Genomic DNA, 22,321 nt, shown 5'->3' with positions numbered 1-22,321 from the left:
TAGCAAAGACGCGATTCAAGAACTACATTATTCATTTTACCAAACTTGATCACCTATACGTCATTTTAATTAATTCAATTATACGAAGCAAAAAACCATAATTATGTTATTTAAATATGTAATTAAAGAATGTGATGTTTTGGTTTAAAACATATAAATAAGTACGTAGTGGAAATGAGTGTGGGAGCTTATCAACATCCAGCTGTTATCTACAACCATGGAGAAATAAATTGTATTCATTTCAAAACTTCGATCATATCTCCCATTCACATGACCAAATCAAACTTTGACTTTGGTTACATGGTCAAAACATGATGTCAATATGAAGTCATGTCATTGCAGTTTTTATGCTTCCATGGCTACTTTCAACCAAGACTAATGTGTTATTATACCTTAAACCCAGTCCGATTAACTCGACATATCCCCAGGAAACACGATACATCAAACACAAAATACTATACGGAGAAGGAATCATAAAATTGGTTAAGAAAGGAATATTCATGGAATACCTAGAAAAAGAAGGTGTTTAGTCCTAGACAAAAAGATTAAGTGGACCCAGGAGAACAAGGACATGACACCTGCAAGGAAACCGCGTTATAAACAGGAAAACATATCTCTGTCTTCCAAATTCACAAATTGGTCAATAGCCAACATTATAATTTAAAAAGAACTAAGTGAAGACACATGTCAAGCCTATCAATGGTTGCCGAAAAGATTATTGTCTCGATGCAAAGATCATAAAGATAAATATCTATTGATGATCGTTTCTTGAAGTACATTGAAACTACTTCGAAGCTGCCATTATTAAATTAACAACATATATATAATATATATATATCAATGACTTGTATTGTGTATATCCACATCTATAAATGCATGTCTAGATTGCATTACCTTAAACAAGAAGCTGATTTTAGCCAATTAAACAATTTAAGTACTATGAATGAGAACTCATACCCTCATAACAGCGGAGGTGGTACTTCTTCGGTTTACAGGGGTGTCCGGAAGAGGAAATGGGGCAAATGGGTATCTGAAATACGTGAGCCAGGAAAGAATTCTCGAATCTGGTTAGGGAGTTTTGAGACACCTGAAATGGCGGCAGCAGCATATGATGCAGCTGCATTTTACCTCAGAGGTGATGTTTCTAGGCTTAACTTCCCAGAAAGAGCAACTGCTCTCCCTAGGCCACTTAGCTCCACTGCAGAATGCATACGCATGGCTGCTCATGAGGCTGCCTCGCTGTTTGGACCAGCTAATTCCATGCCGGAGCAGGGTGGCTCCAGCTCAGGTCATACAGTGCCGGTGAATGTCGGACTTTCTCCTAGCCAAATTCAGGCAATAAATGATTCACCACTTGATTCTCCCAAATTATGGATGGAATTGGGTGATGCTCTTATAGCTGAACAGAAAATGTATTTTTCTAACACTACTACTAACTTTGATCATATTCATATGGCCGGTGATTGGGACGAGATTCCCGACTATCCCCTCTGGGAATAATTCATAGGTAACAATCCATTAGGAGAAGATGCATGGGCACGTGCATAACCTTAATTATAGTATCTTACTTATCTATATATACATATAATAATACGTAATAGCTCTGCATGGGGGTTAATTGTCAAACATTGTTTTTTAAAAGCTAAAAATGGTAAGAGTTGCTAGATCAAATTCAGAACCAAGTCTTTTCGCCACTGAGTTTTTGCGTAGGGAAAAGATCTTTTTAGGTTTCATATATAGTTATCTATTGCAAGTATTTTTTGGGTGTTTCTAGTGAAACCTTTTTCCTGTACTCTCCATCATTTTAAGCCTATGAGAGAACGGAAGAAGGAATGCTATACGAATAAAGCTATAAGGTGCAAATTAACCCTACGTACTACGTTTGACATTCAGGGTGGCCCAACAATAAAGGATCAGCAAGATAATCTTTAACAGCATGCGGGATTTACAGTTAACATATTGATCATCTATTGTGAATTCCATCAGGAGCTGATTTTTTAGAAGCTCATTTGAGATTACTGCGTAGTGCTAGCAAGGGCCAGTTGCTAATTAGCAGACTCAATTCTTTACTGTGTTGTGTTTATTGTTTTCTTTTTCATCCTGATGTAAACAGGAATGATTCCTGCAAGGTTATGATATACAAATTATATTGATTTCTATTATATATCTGTGTAGTTCCTACTGGTAGATGCTACAACCTACAGGTCTATATATGGTTACCAGGCACCTTACCATGAACATGCAAATTAAATGACTCGTTTCAAAATACATAGATGATCTGCAGAAACATCACTTAAGTCTAGTGTACATATATAGCAAGGTTTTCTTGAAATGAAAAGAAAGGGTACATTTTTATATATTGAGTCATGACCAACGTACTTCTACATCCAACAAGTTCCTCAATGTACAACACACCTGCAAACTCACTCCACTTTCAGATTTTGCCATGCCATGCAAATCAAGCAATGAATTTTAGTTGGAAAGAAACCATTCGAAAGCAAAATATAAAATATGGATGCATGGATAATATTTTGTGAAGCTCTAATATAATAAAGGGTCATACACACTAGCTAAATAAATGGTGTGACAAACTTATGCTTAATTGTTCGTGAATGATGCCTTCTGACTTAGGAAGCATGGTGAAGTTAATCCAAGAATAAAGTATATATTAGTTAGTGTTGGGAAGAAAGAGAAGATTGAATAGAAGAACAAAGAGAACAAATAGGCAATATCACAAACACAATTGTTTCTGATTTTAGTGTTACCAGTATTTTAGTGTAGCTAGGATTATATTTGAAACAAAACGAGTATCTTCTAGTTATATACCGGGACTGTAACACCTTGTTCCGGGTCATTCTGTGATTCAGGCCGTGGGCTGGAAGTCGACTGTGTAAAGGCTCTGGGTCTTAAGGAGGCGATGTTTAGACCTTTTGGACGAAGGCAATGAAAGTTATGAGACCTAAATCCTTTGGATTGTGCTTTGAGCCGAAGGGTAGAGTGGGAAATGTCATAGGTCGGTTTCTTGCATAAAAATGGATTTTTGTTCGAGGAGTTCTTAGTCCAAGATATCTAGATATTATTGTAGGGCTTTTCAATACCTTTCCGTGGATATAAAAACATCGAAATCGGAGTTAGAATGAAGAAGTTATGGTCATTCGAAGTCCTGAATTTTCGAGTTGCAGTAGGACCTGTTTTATCGGGTGGCTGGTAAGCACTTCGATTTTGTGTGCCTAAAAGTAGCGTCGTAAGAGCCTGCCCATGTACACTATTGCAAGTACTAGTTTTTCTAGGATGGGGTAATTGGTTGCGGGACCTTGCAGTGCCCTGCTCATGAAATATATCGACAAATGCTTCTTGTTTCTCTCTGCTGCCAGAATTGACGAGATGGCTTCGTCAGTAACCGCGAGGTATACTTGTAGGGTTTCGCCTGGGAGGGGCTTGCCATTGTTGGCAACTAACGTAGGCCCCTTTAAGCATTGGAGGGTTACGTCGGCCTCCTTCGTCCATTTGAAGTGGTTCTTTTCGACACATCCTTTTAGAGTTTGGAAGAGCGGTAAGGCTTTTTCTGCTGACGTGGAGACGAACCTGCCTAGCGCAGTTAGCTTCCCGTTGATGTCTTGGACTCCTTTTATGCTGTGTGGGATTTGGCTTGATTCCCTCTTTGGTTATCTGGTATCCTAGGAATTGTCCCTCTTCTACTCCAAAAGTGCAATTTATCGGGTTGCGCTTCATCTGGGCTTGTGCTAGTGTCTGGAGGGTCTCTTCCACGTCGCAGAGCAATGTTGCTTCACTGCGACTTTTAATGACCATGTCATCAACATAGACCTCTACATTCTTGCCGATCTGCTCTGCGAAGACTTTATCCATTAGGCACTGATATGTTGCCTTGGCGTTCTTAAGGCCAAATGACATCTTCTGGTAGCAGAATGTGCCTCGATCGATGTGGAAAGTTGTCTTTTCCTCGTCTTCCAGCCGCATCTAAACATGGTGCTAGCCTTTCTAGGCCTCAAGAAAAGCATTTTAGTTGGAAACCTTCTATGGATTCGACCTTTTGGTCGATTTTGAGGTAGGGGTAATAGTCTTTTGGGCATGCGTTGCTCAAGTCGGAGTATTCGATGCACATCCACCATGAGCCATCATGCTTCTTTACCATTACCGGGTTTGTTATCCATGTGGGGAACATTGCTTCCTAGAGAATGCCCACAACAACGAGTTTCAAAATTTCTTCATTAATCGCTTTGTTTCTATCACTCGCCTGCCCCCTCCTTTTTTGTATAATCGGAGCGCTGCCCGGTAAGATGTTAAGGTTGTGTTCGGTGATCCTTCGGTCTACACCTGTCATATATGCGGGTTTCCATGCGAAGACCCCAGCAAACCATGTTAGTAACGCGATTAGTTGGGCTTTGTTTTCTGCCGATAGGTTAGCTCCGATCTTTATTGCTTGTTCGGGGTGTTTATTGTGTATGACGTGCTTTTCTAGCGGGTGGTCTTCTTTGCATTTCTTGGGGGCGCTGACCAGGTTCGTCGTCGCCATGATCTGGTGACATGTCCGACTGTACGGGGCATCAACGACGATGGTTGCTGATCTGGTCCTAGTGTCGAATTTGACTGTACCGTGAATTGTTGACAGTACGGCTTGTAGCTCGTAGAGTGTTAGACGCCCTAACAGTATATTTTGCCCCGTTGGGTGACAGATTCCATAGAATTCGATTGTTCATGTTTTGTTCTCTCTCACGTCGTGGCTGACTAGCGTCAGTGGGAGTATATTGTGCCGAGAGGCCGTAGATTGTGCCCTGTGAAGCCGACCAGGGGTCCACCTACTGGGGGCTTCAACACTTTCTTCCATGACTCTGGTAATTTCCGGAAGCATTGTTCGTATAAGATGTCTGTGCTACTGCAATTATCTATGTAGACTCGGTGGATTTGTTTGTGTCTTATACGTGCGGTTATGAGGATTGGGTCTCTGGGATCCCACCCTGGCGGTCTCAGTTCGTCTGGTGAAAATTTAATATTGTTGACCCGTCGGTTAAGCACTTGCATGTCATGGTTTGCACGTATGGTGTCAGTGCTTCGTTTACTAAGGAAGTAATCGATTGGCACCTGGTGGTCGTCGTACTGCGTGTGACAACGCCGTATGGCCCGATGTTGTCGTGTTGCGTTAGCGTAGTGCGTGTGATCACCATTGTAGGCATGTGTTATTGTTTATTGGGTTGTGCCGCGCTGGGTGCATGTCCGGATGATACCAACTGTTGTTGATATGTCACCGGCTTAAGTCTGTCTCTCTACGGGTGGAAGTGAAGAGCATGTGGATCACAACAAATAAGATAAGACTGTCATTCGTCGTCCAGGAGGTGGTCTCGGAACAAGGCTCCTACGATCAAGTCAATGAGGGTATGAGAGAGAGATGGTTAAAAGCGTAAAGAGAGTGTTAAAGGATGGAAGATCTTGGCCTTTTCTCCTGGGGGAGAAGGGTGCCTTTTATACCTGTGGCAAAGAGGGGACAGATTCCCAACAATACTTTATGCTTTTTCAGGTCCTGCCAGAACCAAGTGAACTCTGATTGGTGAACCGTGTTCGCTAGCTGTTACCTGCCATTGGCATAGGTTTGCTAGGTGTGATGTTCTACGGAACACACCTGTCGGCTTGTGAGTGGGTTGGTACGGTTTTGTTTCGACTCGGGCCTTGATGTTTGGGCGCTAAGGAATAAGCACGGGAGCGCGAGGGTAGGAGCGAGCACGAGGACCCGACGTTAGATGCTCGTCGTTCGGATTCGTTTGTTAGACTGATGGCTCTGTTGTATTTGATGGATTTCCGATGAGGTATGTCAACACTTCCAAACCCTAATATCAAGTGTATCCCTTGTGAGTGAAGATAGTGAAGCTTGGCTGTAACTTTGGTGGCTTTTTGTTGAAGAAGAAGACTAGTGAAGAAGGAGGTGTTGTTTGCAAGCTTTTGGATCCGAAAAATAATCGATTTGGTGCATCTTCTAAAGGTATAAAGTTTATACCTTGATGAGTTTCCTTCTAGATCTCCATAGATGGGGTTTTCATGAATTTTTGTCCTAAAGTTTGGATCTTTGTGAGTATGTAGTACTCCAGAGCTTATTAGCCGTCCTTTCATGCATTTTAGGTCTTGTAGATTCATAAAAATTGTTAATTGATTGTCTGTTTCTTGCCATGCAAGATCTTAGTAGTGTTGAGTGTGGATTAAGTTAGAGTTTCAAGGTTTAAACTCTTTCCAGCCTTGCAAAGGCTTAATGTTTTTGACTTTATGGGTTAAGACATTATTTGGGATCAGATATGAGAAGTGGACTTAGTGGCTTAACCATTTAAGCCCTTTATGACGAGTTTGGGCTGTTGTGGAGTATGTTGGGCATACCCTTCTTGTACGCAACGCGTACTAGCCAAATGTGGTGTACGTTGGGCATAGATCGAGTACGTAAGGCGTACTCATATTGTTGATCGTCGTTGACTTGCTAACTTTAGGGAAACTGTGGTTTGGCTTGGGACTTATCTGGGGCAAAATGGTCTTTTCCCCATTCTTGGAATAATTGGATCATTCGCGGAGTAATATCTTAATTATGGATTGGGGTTGTATTTATTATTAGAGATGCGAGATTATTTGGTTCAACGACCGAGTAGTTATTTGGTTATCAGTGGATTGAGATGAGTCTTCTCCCGTTACTCGTCGAAGGCACCAATGCCAGCTCACTAAATTATGTATATAGGATGTTAATTGTCTTTGTGACTCTCGCATGTTTCTATGAGCCTATGTGCTAGAATAGTTGTATCTGTGACGACCAGCTAGGTCTAGCTGTTATTATTGTGTTATGTAGTTTATATGTGACTGAGACTGCTGATAGTCTCTAGGGTTGTTGATAACCCACCAGGCATGCTGTTAGCCCACTGGGACTGCTGATAGTCCCCAGGTTTGCTGATAACCCATACTTGTTTATTAATGTTTTGTCGTGTGTGGTATTTTGGGGAACTTACTAAGCTTTGTGCATAAGATTTGCGGTTTAAATGTTTCAAGTTTTTCTTATATTAAAGGAGGGGCATGGCTCGATTGCATCACATCAATGGGGGACGTGTGTACATGTTAACTTTTAATGATACTCTTATAAATGTTTTAAGATTTGTATTTGTGATTTGAATAAACACTTAAAGTTTTAATTAAAAATTTTGGGTTGTTACAGGGACACTCAGATAACTTAAGAGAACTCAAGAACGCGGAGGTAGCACCTTTGGCAGGGTCAAGGTCCCGCCCTTTTGGTATACTAGACAACGCCCCGCCCCGAAAAATAATTCATATAGAGACGATGGGCCATAAAAATTCATGCCAAAAACCAATAGTTGTGTCCAATTAAAGAGGCTTCGTTTCACCCTAAAAACGTCATCTTCTACATATAAAATAAAAGACTTGTAAGTTGCAGGTGATATATATATATATGGGCTTAGGGAATATGTAGCTGTTATGTACCTAATATTAGGTATAGAACCATTAAAACCACATAGTTTTAACAAAATACGATCAAATCTCTCTACCATCTTTCTTGTATTCTCTATTATACTAGATGATAGGCTTTGTACATACTTCTATGGAGTTTTAAATTTTTAATTTTGCAACACAAACCATGTATAAGAATACATTATCAACTACCTATAAATCTTCATATTCAAATTTAAAATAGAAAACTATAGTGAACGATTGAAATTATTCATTAAAAACACAATAAACTTCTTCCAATAACACATCAAAAAGAACCATGCAAGTATACATATGGTTGGTGTCAAAGAAAGTTATGAAATCTACTAGATGTCTAATATAAAAAACACATTCGAAATACATAGATGTTGGAGATAAATTATGAAATCAGAAATAATATGATCTCAAAAGCAATAGGAATAAACTAACAATGTAAAAAATTGTGTTTATTTAATCAAAATGAAGTCAATTTTGATGGTTCTATACCTAATATTACATACATGACAGCCACATATTCACTTTTCCTTATATATATATATATATATATATATATATATATATATATATATATATATATATATATAACTGCTTTTTTTTCTCTACATTATGTCTCTGAAGAATGAAATACCAAGGTATTCTGTGTTTGAATCTCGGATTTAGCATGTAATCTAGATTTATTCTTTCTTTAATTATCCCAAATCAGATTTTGTGATGACCTAAGGAATATGGACGAAATCACAAATTTTGGAAAGTGTTTTACATACACGATCTTTGAATTATCCAAGTATATTGATTGGTATTCGAAACCCAAACTCTAACAATAATCTTGTTATGCGATATAAGTTCTATACAAAAGTTAAGGATTTATAAGATATGAGAGATATGATATTTATAAACAATACATGAACTATTTCACCATATCTGAAGCATTGCGACCCTTATGAACACATGGTCACTTAAATAACTTCTAACCATTAACCACCAAGTCAAGCTTATTTCAAATACTTCCCCTTAAGCTATATACGATCCAATCCCATATTATCTTTTAAAAGAGTAAACTCTTTAACTTCAAGAGGTTTAGTAAAGATGTCTTCCATTTATTCCTTGTTTTTGTAATAATGATCAATATTGACTTGATGATGAAACGTCCCAAAAATTCTAGGTAAAAATCTCATTTTTCAACCATTAAATCATTTGTTCAAACGACAATCAGAGTATAATGTATTCTCAAACATCAGAGTCAAAATCATAAATCAATAATGTGGAAATAAAACTCTAGGGGATGCAGTGTGATCAAGTCCCTTCCCTTTGAAACCAAAAGTATCTTAAATATTTAAACATAAAACCTTAAGTACAAAGCTTAGTGAGTTACCCAAAATACCACATAACCGTACGGGCCCCACCCATAACATAACGGGCCCCACCCAATTAGCATAACGGGCCCCACCTAGCTCCATATCGGGCCCCGCCCAACATACATAACACCCATTTCACATATGTGCCCCGCCCCATTTTGCATAACGGGCCCCACCCAATATAAATACAAGAGTTACAAAGACAACTATCATCCAACATAGCATAGTGAGGAGACTCACCTCACACTCGATGTTGAACTGACTATAAATCATATAGTCGGAAGGTTGGCACTACACAACACCTAAAGAACCAAATAATTTCAACCCCTTAGTCTATTTTCCAAATTACCAATTTGGCGAAAAGTCAACGGTCCACGGTTACCATGTCGTGGCCAACCCCTGGCCACGTCGTGGCAGCTAAACAATGAAACAATCAAGGAAAAAAACATCACCACGTCTTGGATAGCCTTGTACCATGTCGTGGGCACATCCTAACAAAACAAACATGTCTTGCCTAACCACCATGTCGTGGCAATAATGCCACCACATTGTGGCAACTGCATAGAATCAGCTTATTAGATTAATCCCTCAATCCAGTTAGTTCCAAACCATGCTTATTAGAGAGCTACCTAACACTCTTAAGCACCATAAAAATCCTTGATTTGTGGACATGCATGTCAAATACATTTTATTCATTCATCAAGGTCAAAATGGAAGAAATGAGGTCACAGTCCCAAAGATGGACTCAAATAATTATAACACTTTAGATCTAGAACATATAACCATATTTGGGACCCTAAGGACCATAAAAATACAACCTTTATGGTTATGCATGTCCTCCACTCAAACTAGGTCAAAAGGGAAGAAAATGACCTAAGTCACATGCATAGAATTCAAAACACCAACAACTCTTAGATCCATAATATATAACAAAGGACCTTGATAAACCATAAAGTTGCTAACTTTATCTCACCTAATCATCCAAACTTCAAACATGGACCAAAATAAGCTACATAAATTAGATCTACAAGGAAGGAATAAAAAAGATGGAACCTTAAGGACTTACAAAGAGTCCAGATGATGCACAAAGAATGGAGATGAGTTGATTGTTGGCTTCTTTCATTAGAAACTTATTCCTTTTCCTTCCAATATCACAAAGACACCAAATATGAGCTTAAAAGCTTGCAAGGAGGCTAGGGTTTTATCAAGAGCCCTATTGACGTAATAGAGGCCGAGGTTATGCATAAAAATACAACCTTTATGGTTATGCATGTCCTCCACTCAAACTTGGTCAAAAGGGAAGAAAATGACCTAAATCCCATGCATAGCATTCAAAACACCAACAACTCTTAGATCCATAAGATCTAACAAGGGACCTTGATAAACCATAAAGTTGCTAACTTTATCTCACCCAATCATCCAGACTTCAAACATGGACCAAAATAAGCTACATAACTTAGATCTACAGGGAAGGAATCAAAAATATGGAACCTTAAGGACTTACAAAGAGTCTATATGATGCACAAAGAATGGAGATGAGTTGATTGTTGGATTCTTTCACTAGAAACTTCTTCATTTTCCTTCCAATATCACAAAGACACCAAAAATGAGCTCAAAAGCTTGCAAGGAGGCTAAGGTTTTATCAAGAGCCCTTTTAAGGTAACAGAGGCTGAGGGTGGAGGAACCCTATTCATCACTTCCTTTAAATAGGACTCAAGGTCCGAAAATCTAGGGTTTCACATTCAACCATCACCACGTCGTGGCAAGTATGCCACTACGTCGTGTGACTAAAAAGATTTGTGATCACAAAATGGTTGTCATTCCATGGTGATCCTCATCACCACGTCGTGACCACCCAGAAAATCGCAAAAAAAAAGAGTTTAACATTAATACTTTAGAAACCGAGTGTTACATATGATCTTTAACTGATTCTCATATAAAGTGATACTTGATTATGATGTGCTTACTCTTTCCATGATATATGGGACTTTTAGACACAACAATGGATGATTTTTTATCATATAAAATCTCAGTTTCATCCTTTTGAGGATGGAATAACTCCCTTAAAATGACCCATAACCATAAGGCTAGGCAACCTGCATTGAAAGAGACATATATTCTTTCTCAATTGGTGATAAAGCTCCAAAACCTTATTTCTTAGAATATTGAAAGATACGACTCCTGACCCAGGAATGAAAACATATCACAATGTACTCTTGTTATCATCAATGTTCCCTTTATAATCACTATCACGAATCCAATGAGTTGTGCTTTGGTAATTTTCTTGTAGATTATTTTATGACCAATAGTCTTGATGAAACATCCCTCATGTGGCTTATTAATTAAATCCTTTTTAAAATAATTTACTACATTTAAGATCATTGTTTACGAAAGATACGAGCTGAAAGTTTTAGTTTATAAAAGAATTACAGTTTAAAAGGTTTAATGTATGAGGGTCTTCAACATAATATCACAAAATTAGTTTCAAGAGTAACTACAACATCTACTGTGGCCTTCTAAATGTCCAATTTTTCCTCTAATGTCATCTTCCTCCACTTCTATTTTGAATACATATCAAAATACATAGTTTAGGCATTGAGAGTGTCTAGTTAGCAATATTGGGACTCACCATCTTTATTTTACAAGGAATTTGCACATTGCTAAAAGCAATGAGAACCCCAAAATCATTTTTGAATTCTTTTCCTAATCTAAAAATATTACTTATTAGGAATAAGATACAATCACAAGCCTGTTGCAAAACTCTGACTCTTTAGTCATTAATCATCATATAACATAAAACATAATAATACCATTGAATAATAAAAGGACATGAATAGATGCAATGCAATATGATTATACTCCCTTCCCCAAATCATTTCATATTAATTTCTCACTAGTCACTATTCCAAAGGTATATCATTGAAGCCTATGTAATAGTTAGCACAAAGCCAACTATACATGTCTCTTCATTTAGTCATTTAATAGGGTACAAGTTTTCTATCATCACATGCAACATACACGATGTAGCTAGCCTACATGTATAGTTAAGGTCTATTTACAACACCATTACTAAGCCCTTGATATTTCGTTATCACATATTCATATTACTCGAGATTTCAACAGACACTTAAGTATTTCCCAACCTAAGTGAAACCACAACTTTAAAAGGAATCCTATTCCAAAAATAATAGTCATTTAGTCTTAATCAAAATACTTTTCAAAATATTATTTTCATGAATGCACATAGGTTTACATATAGTATTTCACATTTCACAAAGGTTATGCAAACATCATGGATATAATTCAAATCATAAAAACTATCTTTTTTCGTATAAAGGACATGTATTCCATAGTTACTCACATTAGTGCTTACTAACGCTTCACTTCACTCCAACTAATTGAGTATTCACCTGATAATCACATATAATAAACAATTATACCATACATTAACACTTAAAATCATCCTAAAATAATTCTTCTAGCCTTATTTATCCTATTCTTATCATTCCTACAATTTAAGAAGTACTAGAGAAGAAAAGCAAATTAATTATTCATCAATGTCCTTCATAGCGTCCTAAGACTCTCATAAGTATTCCACATAGCGTCCTAGGACTCTAACCTTTCTATTGGATTCCCCTATAGAATAAAAATGGTTGGAAGCTTAGCCTCGTAGGACTCTTGATAAACGTCTTTGACTCTGGTACATGCAATTTTTTGTTTTTAGGCCACTAAACCTTTCTATATTCAAGTTGAAACATTCCCAAATAGTTTACCATTGATTATATATTGTATAATAAGTCTTGACCACTTATCTTACTCAAATAAATCTTATTTCATTCATGTGTTAATGATCAAAGGTCTTAATGTCTTATGGATTCAAGGATGCACTCATGAGAACATCAATCATCCACTTTAAGACTTAAGTACTTAATAACTTCATACATAACTCTACATTATCTTCTTATGAATTAATGATAAATAATTATCTTCTCAAACATTAAAAAAACATAATTATATCCTTAAACCATGAAACATCTCTATTTTGGTTTTAGTTTTAAAAACCATTTAAATCACTTTTAAAAATGAATAGACGTCTTTTGAGGAAATCCTATCCCAACATCTTAGTTTCAAAACAGTTTAAGTTTAAAAACAATAATAGAGGATGGTTACAATAATAATATCATAACATAGTTACCACTACATAAAAGTGGCCTTCAAAATATCTCATGCTCCTACAAGTCTCAATCACTACTTGAACCTTAATACATGTCAAAAATAGTAGGTTAGGCAATATGAATGCCTATTATGCAATATCGGGATGTTATCATGTTTGTAGTGAAGGAATCAATCATTACTTGACTTATTATGCATCTTCAAAATCTGATATACCTGGACTACCCCTTGGACGGTTTGGGTAGATTTATCAAAGGGCATGGAGTAAGCTTCAAGTTTAAGCTAAGTTTAATTCGGAAAGTTTAATTTTGGGTAGATTTATCAAATGGCATGGAATCAACCATGTGAAGTTACAATGAGATTTAGCTCAAGTAACACTTGAGAATCGCGATCAACATATACATTTCTGTGACTATACTCTTCTCTTGACGAGCCGGTAAGCCACACACGCTTACATCAAAAAGAATATACCACAAGGCGTAATTTACATGGGAATCATAAGATTTACATTATTATTATAAAATGGGATTTTGTTTCACTGCTTATTAATTTAAATACTTTTAACTTTGCATAATTGTCCTAACAAACCCTTCCGGTAACTCTACTTCAAAACGCAACGCAGTGGGGTTGGCGAGCAATAGATGCCACTTAAACACCAACCTCATTAGGAATCGAAGAAATCTCCTAGAACCTTCCTTAAAGAAATCAAAGTAGGTAACCATAGTCGTGGTAAGATTAACAATGCACATTTAGGATACATGCGAGGGCACAATGTTTGTTTTAGTGTTATACGTATAAATAGGATTTTACTATATATATATATATATATATATATATATATATATATATATATGTGTGTGTGTGTGTGTGTGTGTGTGTCCTTTAACTCTATTGAATAAAACGTCAACAATTAAATTTTAAGAGTCCTACTCTTTTCTCTTAATTAATCTTATAGTTAAATCAATACTTTATCTTTTAGTATAAAGACGAGTTTGAATGTGTTTAAAATCGAAAAAGATGAGCAACCAAAATAAGGAACGATTTTAGAAATTTTTGGAACTTCAGGTTCCACAACGTGGGAAATGAATAGCTACATCATGGCACACAAAAAACACGCGAAATTATTTGAGGGTTCTCAGCAGCAAACCATGATATGACCAAGAGAAGACCACGACCTGGCGATGAAAACAACCACGATCCAAGTTCAACATCGATTGAGCCCACGACATGGTGGAGGACCAGCCAAGACATAGCGAAGACGCAAAACGATTCAATCGTCATTTTTTAAGCATAAACAGATTCGATTTTAATCATGTAAAATTTCTATGCAATTTAAACCAATTTAAATAAGAAATCCAACACATATAAACCCTAACATACTATCCAAGACAAAGTCTAAGTGCAATAGAGTTAACCTACGGTTTGATACCACTAATGGGTTTCGAGCCTAGTCAAGACCAAAATAATGGGCAGCGGAAACACAATTTGGATCTAATAGACTCGAAACAACATATCAAAATCAATAATATATGCAACTTATAGGACATAATAGATAGAATCATACCTTTGCTTTCTTAGTGGGTTTCTACTTTTGACGAGCCAATGGATTGGACTACAGAACCCAACAGAGAGTTCCTCATCCGTAATCGCACCCAAGAAACAAAGTAGAAGCATATCTAAGCAATCATCGAACTGTGAGCTGCAAACTGAATCGAAAATTCGACTATGCGACAGATCATGACGTGGTGGTCAAGGTGTCACGTCGTAGGAACTGCATTTCAGATTCTTTAGGGTTTTTGGGTACTGAACTTTGATAATTGAAAGGTATTTTTCACAAGTGTCAAAACTAGATTTGGAGCCCTCTATATAGGGTGATGATTTGAAACCCTAAAGATAATTAAAAAAATATAATGATAATTATCTGTGGAATTCAAATTATTTTGAAATATTTCATATTCTTTTATTTTCTAATTAATTAATTCAACTATTGATTAATTAACAAAACAAGTCCCTCATATAAATATATTTTTAGTTCTGTTTTATTTTGTTCTTGTGCGTAACACAAAAGGACATTGGTAGTTTAATTACTATTAACGATCTTTGTTATGGCTATGGCCAAGTAATTTTCATCACCAGCATCGGAAGACCCATTGCCACCCGAACGATTTTTCACAGGAAATCGCTAATACCAATTTCATAATATTATTAACAACAAACAAGTGTACTGTGGTAAGAGACATACTACTAATAAAACTAATATATATATATATATATATATATATATATATATATATATATATATATATATATATATATATATATATATATATATATCTGACATCACTATCGTCAAGAATTCACATAACTATATTTGATCTACGATATTGAAAAGATAGACGTATCCGATTAGTGTGTAATCTGAACTTGAAAGCAACCAATGTGATTAACCCAACGAAGTTGACATGATTGTTTATATCTACACTAAAGCATGTGTAGTGTGGTGCAATATATTGCATAGATTTCTTGATTCAATGTCATTGTTCTCCACTAAAAATTGACACTCGATAAAATTCCTTATAAGAATTCATTTTTTTACCACTACAGAATTATACTCCTTATCTTAAATCTAAAAATCACAATACATAACCGAAGAACCTTTAAATAACCCAATTTTAACTCTCTGGAATGACCGTGCATTCTGGAATACAGTCTGGAATATACGGGTGTTAAATTTCGAACTCGGAATCTACCAACCACCACCAATTTTGAAATAGTTATAAATACTCTAGAATGCCACATACTTGACTACTCGACTAAGTGGTTATTTTACAAATTTTATAAAATGTTTGTTATTTTTTCCAAAGAGAGATATTTGATAAGGCAAAGATAGTCTTTTGTTAACGTTTGGGGACTAAACCCAAAATATAATCATATTGTCGGTTTTTCATCCAAAAATAGTTTTATAGACGATATTCGTAGCTTTCGTGGCACCACAAGGACAGAGAATGTGATTTTGTGTTTATTTTATCTGATGATTCTAATGTAATTTTTTAATGAAATGAATCAATATCATTACCAAGTCACCTAACATATATTATGAATAACAATTAGAATAAACTCTTTTGATTAGATTATTCATCAAACCAAAGCTGACCACCTATGGCAATCGTGCCAGTTGATCCAATTAAATTGAGCAAAAATAACATAATTATTTTGTTTAGACACGTTATTAAAATAACAGTGACGTTTTAATATATGAGTTATAAAGAATTAGTGAAAAAGACCTAGTGTGTGGGAGCTTAGTAACATCCAGCTGTTCTCTACAACCATGAATGAAAATGGACTGACTATATTCGTTTCAAAGCTCCATCATTTTTTCCATTCCCACGATTCAAACTTTAAGCTTACGGACGGGGTAAAACCATGACGTCAGCATGAAGTAATTAACCTTCCAGTTTTCATGCTTCCATGGCTACTTTAACACCCCGCTCCCGAGTTATAGCAAAGAAAAGAAGAGAAAAGAAAAGAAAGTAAGGAGAGAAAAGAAGAGAAAAGAAAGGAAAAAGAAATTGTCATTTGTGCTCCCAAGTTGGAGAGAAATGGAAGGAAAGTTAAACATTTTGTTCTTTCTTTTCAAATCCTCCCAAATCGGGAGGAAAGGTAGGAGGGAAAGTTTTCCTTCCATTTCCTTCCACTTCCTTCCTTTAATGCAACTCGGAAGCACCATTCTCTCTTGCTTTCCTCTCATTTCCTCCCATTTCCTTTCTTTTCTCTCTTTAAGTTGAACTCGGGAGCGGGGTGTAACAAATCACACCAACACTAATGCCATTATAATACCTCAACTCCCAAGTCCCATCCAGCTATATATCCCAACACACCCACATAAAAATATAATTACATCTCACATTCTAACGACTATAGCAAAATATAATACCAACATAAAAATAAAATATAATTTGTATGGAAAGGGGAATATTCATTGAATGGCTAGAAAGAGAAGATTTTGGTCCTAGGTAATTAGATAAAGTGGGCCCAGAAAAACATGGACAAACCGCGTTCCACACATGAAAACAAATCCCTGTCTCCCATATTAACAAAAAAAAATTTCAATACTCAACACTACATACTATACTACATGAACAAGTGCATTTTATAATTTTTTTAGAGAAGGGACACATGTCATGCCTGTGAATGGTCCAAACAAAGTCATGTCTTGATGCAAAGATTATAAAGATATAATAAATCTATTAAAGATTTGCTGAAGTAGACTGAAATTGCTTGGAACCCGCCTTTACGAAACATATAATATATTAAATACAAATCCCTTCCATTATATCCACATCTATAAATAGTTAAGTTAAATACATATCTGCGATTGCAAATTGAAAATATTGCCTTAAATATATGAAAGAAACCATGCACAAGGGTGGTACTTCTTCGGTCTACCGGGGTGTCAGAAAAAGGAAGTGGGGAAAATGGGTGTCCGAAATACGTGAGCCCGGTAAGGATTCGCGTATCTGGTTAGGGAGTTTTGAGACGCCGGAGATGGCAGCAGCCGCCTATGACACGGCGGCATTTTACCTCCGTGGTGGTGATGTTTCCAAACTTAATTTCCCGGAAAGAGTAAATGAACTCCCGAGACCCATCTGCTCAACTGCAGAATGCATACGCATGGCGGCCCAAGAGGCCGCCACGCGGTTCAGACCCTTGGTCATGCCAGAATATGGTCATGACCAGAATGGGTCTGGGTCTGTGTCGGGTCATATGGTCCCGGTCAATATCGGACTTTCGCCTAGTCAAATTCAGGCGATAAATGATTCGCCGCTTGATTCCCCGAAATTTTGGATGGAATTGAGTGATGTTTTTATTGCGGAACAAAAATTGTATTTTTGTAATGCTGCTGCTAACTTTGATCATACGGGTGATTGGGGAGAGATACCGGAGTATCCTCTCTGGGATTCTTATTAAGAAAACTTTTTTTTAAAAAAAAAAAAAAAAAAAATGGTGAGTTACTTATGGTTAACATATTTATCTATCATAAGTGGAATAAAACCTATATAATGTTTGACCTTGGGTATGGCCCTCAAATTTCATCGAAGAGCTGATTTTTTTAAAGGCTCATTTAACAATACTGCTAGCAAGGGTCAGTAGGTTAGGAGAATGAATTCTTTTGTGTGTGTTTATTTATTTTTTTCTTTTTCTTGCGATGTAAACAACCTCCTGTAATATGTAATATGTTTGATTTCTATCAGATTATATATAGTTTTGTTAAAATGAGTTTGATTCAGCATAGTATATAAACAAAGCAAACTTGACACATTGTTTAAGTGTAGTAGAGTACATAGCAAGGTTTGGTTGAGTGAAACAGAAAGGGTACATTTGTAATTTTATAAAAGTTAAAGGTGGAGTTTACTAACAATTTTATATAGTGAGTGCAAACTAACTCACTCCACATGTGACATGCCTCCTCCAGTTTCAGATTTTGTCCTGAAAATCAACAAACGAATTTAAAGTTTGAAAGAAAAATAAGACTAAAGATTGAGAAAGGAACATAATATAGACATGTGGCACTTACTTGTGATCAGAAGGATTTGGCATAAGCTCATAAACAATAGTTGCAACAACATCTCTCTTCAACTATACAAATCATAAAATCAAAATTACATACAAACACAAAAGAACAAAGAAAAAGAGAAAAATTAAAATCAAATTACCTGAGTGGCTTCACCTTTTAGCCCAATGTATTGTATTCTAGATGTATCCCCACCATGATTATCAGGAAAATGCAGTGTCAAATTTCCAATACCTTGAAACCTAGAATATCTGGTATTGAAGAAAGTATAAGTATTATATATTTTTGGCTATTATATGTACAAGAAACACACTATTCACCTTGTCTGGTATTCCAAGACTCCTTGTAAATTTTCTGCCAAATCCCACTCCTAAAGAAAACACAAAATTCATATACATAAGTGAAAAAAGAGTTAGAAATGATTGATCTTGTGATGTGTTTAGTCTGCATACCTGAATAGCTTGCATACTCTGAGCATCTGAGAAGTCGATTCCTTCTCGATTGATAAACCTACAAATTTCCATAAGTGGAAAAGCAGACAAAGGTAAAACTTTAGGGTTTGTTTTGTAACATTTTAACAATAATAACTTTTTAACAAAGTTATATAACTTACGCCCTCATCTTTGAAGGACTTGTTCCATCAGCACCACCAACAATTGAAATGCTCTTTATCTTAACATCAGATGTAAATCTGTCACAATCAAAGCATAAAACAGTCAACTTACAAGAACTGTAGATAAACATGATGCAGCATTACAACATACGGGATAAATACGATTAATTCAGGATCTCCCTCATTGCTTTCCAAGAAACCCTGTACAAAAAAGAAAATTTCTAATCAGATATACATGCAAATGCTAGACAAATGACTCTGTTAAGGATCATAGAATGCAGAGTTAGCAATGACTTCACCACATTGAAATTTCTCCATTTTGATTCATGTTAAAAAGAGCAAATTTATGTTAAATGTGGCATTCATAAAAGACTGAAGTGACATGCTACTAAACACTAGGACAGTAGGGCTCCTACTAGATTTAAGTTTATTGGAAAGAAACAAAAAGATAATATCCCCCTGTGTCTATTTCTTTGACCTTAATCCTTCCATTGCCAGTTTCTAGGGTTTATAATTCTAATCAATCCCCAAGCTTTATGAAACAGCAGACAATACAAAAGAAAGATTGAAAGTCTTTCAAGAACAATTACCTCTGAAGAATTCAGGCGCTGCTCCCAAGCTTTGAAAACTGATTTAACACTTCCGGGAACAGCCTCATTCAGTGCAGATACCTTTAGAATGCAATTAAAAGTTCAAACAAAATAAGTTCCAATTCTTTCTCAGATTCTACCAAAAGATCATCCATAAGTTTCTACTTATGCCCAAAAAAACGGCCTAATTACTATAACCTAAATCAGCCTTTACGTTTTTTTTTGTTTTAGTTTCGCCTGAATAACATATCCAAGCACCGTAGTTCAAAAACGCTGAAGATATTCGCCAAAACAATCGGTAACACCAAAGAATGGCTGAGTAAATGTCGAAGCGTGATCATCTCAAACGACGACAATGATGCCAGAATTATCGGCATAGTTACCTAAGATGAAAGGGGGGGAAAGACGCGAGCGAACCTTGGGGATGTCTATGTGTTTGTAGAGAGACCAATCGGATGAACAATCGTGATCTTCGCAGCTGTGATCATGCAAGCACGCCATATCTTTCGCTTAAATTTTATGTAAAGGGAGGGAGGCAGGCAATCAGAATCTGAACGGCGATGGATGATCTCCAATAATCTCTACTCGACAGTTCGACACCGAATAAATTCGGAGTTCGGAAAAGGAAAAAGCAAAAACCGTCACGTATAATTGTGTCGAATGTTTTATCGACTATGTTGAAAAAATAGAACTCCTAACAAAAAAAATGATATATCATTAATTGTAAAGATATTTTATATAATATCTTAGTATTTTGGGCTATGTTTTGATATATTTTGATATATTTCTGTCAAGAAAAAGGTATCTCTATTTCTGACTGAGACATTAGAAGGAAAATCAACATTTAGTCAAGCTGATGATTTAGTATTTAGATGAGCCGGAGGAAAGCATGCATGTCTGGATCTAACAGGGTTTCCCCTCTTGTGGGCTTGGGGAGTAGGGCTTTCACTGTGGGTCAAACTGCTTTAAAAACTACATCATGTAAAGTGTCAAAACATGAGAAAACTTGCATGGAAAATCAACACACATTTATACATTTTGCATTTGATACTTCCGGTTTCTTTATGTCAGAAGTTGTGGAACTACTCAGTAGAGTCTAACGGGTCATGTATAGTAATGTTATGACCCCAAGATCTGTAGATATTGTTTTAAAAAAAAAAATTAGTTTTGTCATCCAAAAAATGGTTACGACATAACTTGTTGCTTTACGTCTATGTAAAACTTTCTTCTTCGATATAATCAAATCATCGAATGTTCTATAACAATGTAAATTCATATTTTGCAGATAAATTTATAGCTGAACACGAAAGGAAGTTAAAGGAAACGGATAAAGAGCTAAGAGAATATATATGAATAAAAGACGAAGAACACTCCTTGTCCACACAATACAAGCGCGAATGCTTGACATTAACAAACATGTCCAACAAGTTTATGTGTCAAGTTTGTGGTCAGTTTAGAAAGTCTATATAAGACATTATCTTTTAGACATAAATAATACCTCAAAAGATTGAATGTCTTTTGACAACCACAAAACCTTTTTTGAGCATCTATAAAGTTGTAGATCACAAATAGAGCTAGGTTTCGAAGATCCATGAGTGAAATCATTAGAAACATCAATCGGTTTGCTTTTCTTAAGATGTTTAGCAACTTCATTATGTTTTCTATCTATGATGGACTAATCTCATATACTTTTGCTTAGGTAAAGAGGAATCTTTTATTTCATGGTTTGATTTCAAAGATTTGGATTTATTAGTTGTTTAATTAATTATGTTTTTTGTTCGTTGATCCTTATGTATTATAGTTTATAGTTTTATTACCTATTGTTAAGTTTATATTGTGTTGATCCTTATGTATTATAGTTTATAGTTTTATTACCTATTGTTAAGTTTATATTGTCTAGATGACCATTTTGATTATGTTTCTTGAATCATAATTATTTTATGACTATTAAACTCTTATGACTAGTGATTGACCATAATTTAAGGTTAGTTGATTAATTAATGAATATTAATGTGTAGGATTCCGTTAAATGACCATTTTGTGCTTTAAGTAATTATCATGACCATTATATACATATATTAATTTTCGTCATAGTTAGGAACAACAACCTTTCGTCATTTCAAAATTTTACCACAAAAGTTGTAGAGATTGGCAAGTTTCGTCCTTAATCTTCCTCCAGACAATCAATCTCTACAACTACCCCAATTTCTTTCAATCCCTCCTCCGATTTCTTAATCTCGTGCCTCACTGTTTCGCCACTGGAGATAGAAACATAGAGGATGGATGAGGGAAAAGAGGTGTTGTTATTTGGAGCATCTGTTGAATAAGTTTTCTGATTTATACCTTATTGAACATGGTGATTCTATCATCAACGACTATGTTGCTTCCTCTGGTTTCTCTTTCGATTCTAGTAATGTTTACCTTCGGTTTCTCTTTCTATATAATTCTTTTTCGACCCGTCGCCGCTGGTGTGGAATCTATCAGAAGAACTGATGCGCTATCTTAAGTATATTGATAGGTCTATTTGTGTTTT

At 36.0% G+C, this 22,321-nt stretch overlaps 3 protein-coding genes across 3 annotated transcripts; 2 read left to right on the top strand and 1 right to left on the bottom strand.

Annotated features, from left to right (window-relative positions):
* Window positions 1-896: 896 nt before the first annotated feature.
* Window positions 897-2,162, top strand: LOC111906111 (ethylene-responsive transcription factor ERF021). The gene is made up of 2 exons (XM_042896025.2): window positions 897-1,507; window positions 1,894-2,162. Exon 1 carries the CDS (start codon window positions 940-942, stop codon window positions 1,498-1,500), a length of 561 nt encoding a protein of 186 aa, XP_042751959.1. The 5' UTR covers window positions 897-939; the 3' UTR covers window positions 1,501-1,507; window positions 1,894-2,162.
* A 15,213-nt stretch (window positions 2,163-17,375) lies between these two features.
* LOC111906076 (ethylene-responsive transcription factor ERF022) lies at window positions 17,376-18,300 on the top strand. Its single transcript, XM_023901813.3, has one exon. It carries the CDS (start codon window positions 17,418-17,420, stop codon window positions 17,979-17,981), a length of 564 nt encoding a protein of 187 aa, XP_023757581.1. The 5' UTR covers window positions 17,376-17,417; the 3' UTR covers window positions 17,982-18,300.
* Window positions 18,277-20,451, bottom strand: LOC111906074 (uncharacterized). The gene is made up of 9 exons (XM_023901812.3): window positions 20,206-20,451; window positions 19,789-19,869; window positions 19,350-19,399; window positions 19,199-19,276; window positions 19,038-19,095; window positions 18,906-18,955; window positions 18,728-18,836; window positions 18,589-18,650; window positions 18,277-18,500 (listed from the first exon to the last, which is right to left on the bottom strand). Exons 1-9 carry the CDS (start codon window positions 20,287-20,289, stop codon window positions 18,458-18,460), a joined length of 615 nt encoding a protein of 204 aa, XP_023757580.1. The 5' UTR covers window positions 20,290-20,451; the 3' UTR covers window positions 18,277-18,457.
* Window positions 20,452-22,321: the final 1,870 nt, after the last annotated feature.

The sequence above is a fragment of the Lactuca sativa genome, chromosome 6, assembly GCF_002870075.4.
Source record: "Lactuca sativa cultivar Salinas chromosome 6, Lsat_Salinas_v11, whole genome shotgun sequence".
Classification (NCBI taxonomy): domain Eukaryota; kingdom Viridiplantae; phylum Streptophyta; class Magnoliopsida; order Asterales; family Asteraceae; genus Lactuca; species Lactuca sativa.
The sequence above is the reverse complement of the archived record's forward strand: the minus strand, read 5'-3'. Positions and strand labels throughout refer to the sequence as shown.

What these genes read in the sequence shown, in the direction of transcription:
- LOC111906076 (XM_023901813.3), top strand. Translation starts at nt 17,418, where the DNA reads ATGAAAGAAACCATGCACAAGGGTGGTACTTCTTCGGTCTACCGGGGT.
- LOC111906074 (XM_023901812.3), bottom strand. Translation starts at nt 20,289, where the DNA reads ATGGCGTGCTTGCATGATCACAGCTGCGAAGATCACGATTGTTCATCC. An exon ending in GAATTAATCGTATTTATCCC is followed by an intron (nt 19,277 to 19,349) that starts GTATGTTGTAAT and finishes TGATTGTGACAG; the next exon opens with ATTTACATCTGATGTTAAGA. An exon ending in GTCTTGGAATACCAGACAAG is followed by an intron (nt 18,837 to 18,905) that starts GTGAATAGTGTG and finishes CTTCAATACCAG; the next exon opens with ATATTCTAGGTTTCAAGGTA.
- LOC111906111 (XM_042896025.2), top strand. Translation starts at nt 940, where the DNA reads ATGAATGAGAACTCATACCCTCATAACAGCGGAGGTGGTACTTCTTCG.